Source organism: Marmota monax, unplaced genomic scaffold (genome assembly GCF_021218885.2).
Source record: "Marmota monax isolate L192 unplaced genomic scaffold, Marmota_monax_Labrador192_F-V1.1 WCK01_AAM20220418_F8-fsc00001, whole genome shotgun sequence".
Classification (NCBI taxonomy): domain Eukaryota; kingdom Metazoa; phylum Chordata; class Mammalia; order Rodentia; family Sciuridae; genus Marmota; species Marmota monax.
In genome coordinates this window covers 1,847,052-1,851,077 of record NW_026693777.1, presented here as the reverse complement: position 1 = coordinate 1,851,077, position 4,026 = coordinate 1,847,052, and the positions used below count along the sequence as shown (strand labels likewise).

The following is a 4,026-nucleotide window of genomic DNA, read 5'->3' as shown; positions in this document are numbered from 1 at the left end:
CCCATTGAAAACCATGACAACACCCGACAAGCTCCGATTTATCCCGGCAAGCTAAAGCGCATTGTGAGTAGGCGTCAATCAAGCATTATTCGGGACTGAACAAATGCAAAATCTTGACTGGAACAAATGCTTCCAACAGGTCCGGGGCGTCGAGTTCCATTTCCCCTTTGTCCACGGCCTAGCAGTTGGCCTGTATTGGAGTTGCCTCCGCCCGACCACCCAGAGCGCAGACAGCCCCGGGCACCTAGGGCACGCTTGGTAGCTAGGCTGCTGAGGAGTGTGTGCGGGGCTGGGCGGGGCTGCGGCCACATCCCATCAGGTTCGAATTCAGCCCCAGCAGACTCAGGATTTCGGGTGCGGTCACCTAAGCACAGAGGCCATCCCTAAAATTTACAACCAAATGCACAAACCACTGGCTGCAGTTGAAGCCTCTGAGAGGGTCTTCTCTGAGCCCTAGACTGAGGTTTGGCCAGAGCGAGGTCACGTGCCAACTAAATGTGTCCACGCCTGCTGGTTCCTCGGTTCCTCGGTTCCTCGTGCTTTTTGTATTGATCATTTTCTCAGTGGGGTTGTGGAGACTAGAAGATCCTGGAGAAACCCTGGATAGGCAGGATTTTTGGCTGGACGGACCCAGTGCTCTTTCTACCGATCTATACATTCCTGTACCAGACCCCGCAATTGTGTAAGGAGCTATGCTGTTGGGAGCAGGGAGCGCAGACCGCTGGCATCCTCCTATGGTGGTGGCCGCAGAAGTTATAGGGCTGAGGCGCACAGGGGGCGCCAGGGCGTCTGGCTATGCAAGGAAGCCTCAGAGCCCTGGTAGGCCGCCCCATAGGGTACTACCGGTGAGTCCTAGAATAGGTCTAGGTCCAGCTTTGAGGAGTTCGGCCACTGAATTCAGGCTCCTTGACCGGCAGCGGTCAGGTGGGCACTTAAGAGCTAAGTAGCTTGGCCATATGTCGACCTTTCCTGATCTGGGGTCCTCTGTATGCTCCCCAGAGCTTTCCTAGCACCCCTGAGATTGGGTATGCACGCCGTATGTTGTATGCGTGGGTGGAGGGGGGACGTGAGGGAAGTTCCTAGTGGCCTTCACAACTCTCTGCCCAGATTCTGGCAAGGCCAGGCCACTCTCTGTGCCCTCCTAGAACTTCTTGCCCAGCATTCTTAGAGGAGCCCTACTAAAAAGAGAAAGGAAGTGCTTCAGAGTTTAACGCAGCTTTGTAAATCATGTTGCAGATAATTAAGGCAAACTAACACTTAAGCAAACTAGCTGGAGGAATAAAGCAAACAGAATAAATTCCTTGGCGCTCATAAACCCACCCATGCTGACCCCACCTTTCCCGGTGCTTCTGCAGGGCCAGGCCCCAGGTCAGCCCAGGAGGACTAGAAAGCTGGGGCTTGGTCGGTCGGGAGGGTGGTGGCCATTGCTCGCCACCCAAGATGTTATTCACTAGTAACAATCCCCATTATCTGTCCCCACTTTGGGCTAATCAGACAATCGCTAATGCCCAAGGCTGCTTCCTGCAGCCTCTGGGAGGTAACGGGGCGCCAAGGGGCGGGGGACGGGACGGGGCGGGGCGGGACGCGGGTGGGGGGCGGAGGTGGCACCTTCCTGGCTCGGCCAGGCTTTAGTCCAGCACTCATTCAGGTACTTAACACCCTGGAGACCCAGACCTCGGCTTTCAAAGCGGACCGGGTGGGAAGAGCTGTTTATATAAACACGGATTCCGCTGTAAATGCGCTAATATCCCCGCCGCCAGCTCATGGCGAGCGCTTCCCACGTCCACTCCTAGGAGCGGCGTGCCCGGCTGCCCCTCAGTTCTCAGCCTGCCCTGCCCCCGCCTCCTTCCCCTCTTCGACCATGGCCACCTCTGGACGTCTCAGCTTCACCGTTCGCAGCCTCCTGAATTTACCCGAGCCGGACGCGCAGCACCGGCCCAGGCGGGAGCCAGAGCCACGCACCCCTGGTGGGGACCACTGGCTGGAGTCTGAGCGCAGCCACTATCCCTGTGAGTGAGCGGAGGATTGCTGAGGTGGAGGGTGGAGGTGAGGTGGGGGAGGGAAGGGGGAACAAAATCAAGGGGGAGCAAAAGACTAAGAAACCAAAATCCCAACCCAGAGTCTGGATTTCTTCAGTATTGAAGTCAGAGAGGCCCGTTTCTCAAATCTCTGCCTTGCGTCCGGGTCCGCACAGAGAGTAGATTTCTGCACTTGGCACTAGTGCTGGACATTTGTATTTCTGTGTCCGGGGATTCCTACGAGTCGGAATATTGAAATATTTAAAATACCTCCCTTCTTAAGGCTTTGCAAATCTCAGGCAGACTGTAGTGCAATTGATCTGGAGGTGGCCCATTTTGGGTGAAGCGGCTTGTCTCCCAGCGCAGCCACTATCCCTGTTATTTTGAGAGGGCCCTGAGGTGGGTTTCTTTGAAGAAGTATCTCATCCCTGGTGAGCTGTTATGGTATGAATGGGTCAGTAAATTCCAAGAGGTGGGTACCAAGATGCGAACCCAGTGAAGGAAACGGCCTCGCTCTGAAAGTCGCGCGCGAGTGGGGACGCCCTCCAGCTGGCGGCTTGATGCCTAAAAGGGCTCCAGACGCTCGGGGGGACCGGCTTCTCACCAGACCCTGTGTCCTTTGCCGTTCCTAGCCTCGGACGAGAGCAGCCTGGAGACCAGCCCGCCAGACTCGCGGCGGATGTCCTCTCAGCTTATGTCTCCGGGCTCGGACGCCGAGAAGAGGAAGAAACGGAGGGTGCTGTTCTCCAAAGCGCAGACACTGGAGTTGGAGCGACGCTTCCGGCAGCAGCGCTACCTATCTGCTCCCGAGCGTGAACAGCTGGCGCGCCTGCTCCGCCTTACGCCCACTCAGGTCAAGATCTGGTTCCAGAACCATCGCTACAAGTTGAAACGGGCACGCGCGCCGGGAGCCGCGGAGTCGCCAGACCTGGCAACCTCTGCTGAGCTGCACCCTGCGCCAGGCCTGCTGCGCCGCGTGGTGGTGCCTGTGCTGGTGCACGATGGGCAGCCATGCAGCAGCAACAGTGAGGCCGGCACCGCGTCGGCCCAGGACAAGTACAGCTATCCCGCGTCCGCGGCCTGCCCTCTGCCGGGCTACACGGCCTTCGGGCCCGGCTCTGCGCTCGGCCTCATCCCCGCCTACCAGCACTTAGCGCCCCCCACCTTGGTCTCCTGGAATTGGTGAGGCCGCATGGGGTACTTGGGGGCTATCCCAGACTTTGGAGTAACCGCAGTAAGGCTACAGCCAAAGACCTATAGCTGTCCGGAACCGCTCTTTGCAGGCCCCTTCCCTGCAGGTCCAACTTCGGGGAACCCTGTCACGCCCTCTCCAGCCGTCGCGGAAGCACACGCAGTGAACTTTCGCTAAGATCGCCCCTTTCGCTAAGATCTCCCTTTCCCTGGACCTTCAGCCCCAGACCTAGATTTTACTGAGTCTTATTTGTATATTTTAAATAGCCATTTGTATGGGAAGCGACTTATTTTTAAAAGAAATAGAATGTTTTTTTTCTTTCTGTGAATCAAGAATAAAATGTGTAGGGTTGGGTCCCCCAGCGTTTCTAATGGGAACGTATAGGTCGGAGCATGCTCACCGCATTGGAGCTTATAGCGCCGGTCAGCTCTTTGACTGAAGGGCAGGTCGCAGTGCCAACTCGGCTTTAGGAAGATGGGGGAGTGGAGGGGAGGAAGCTGTCAGTGGTGATCTCATTTCCCTGCATCCACTTGCAGGAATCCTGGGGATTCCGTTAACGTGTGGTAGCCTTGGTCCCAGAGTGTCGCTGAAGCTCCTCTGGGCTCCTGGAGTTTTGAAACTCCAAAACTCTACCGTGTGGTCCATGAGGGGCAATGAGGGTCTCCGAAGCTGGGTACCGAAAGCTCAGAGACCCATAAACCACCAGGAGATTCGCGGTTAATTCCTAAGTGTCTCACTATGCTGTGATTTTCCACCTCCTCTTGACGCAGCGCCTATCCATGGTGGGATTGGGTCGGGCAGCGGCGAGAAGAAATC

General features: G+C 56.7%; 1 protein-coding gene across 1 annotated transcript; it reads left to right on the top strand.

Annotated features, from left to right (window-relative positions):
• Nucleotides 1-1,861: 1,861 nt before the first annotated feature.
• Nucleotides 1,862-3,204, top strand: Nkx2-8 (NK2 homeobox 8). Its single transcript, XM_046460938.1, has 2 exons — nt 1,862-2,009; nt 2,651-3,204. Exons 1-2 carry the CDS (start codon nt 1,862-1,864, stop codon nt 3,202-3,204), a joined length of 702 nt encoding a protein of 233 aa, XP_046316894.1.
• The last annotated feature ends 822 nt before the right edge of the window (nt 3,205-4,026 follow it).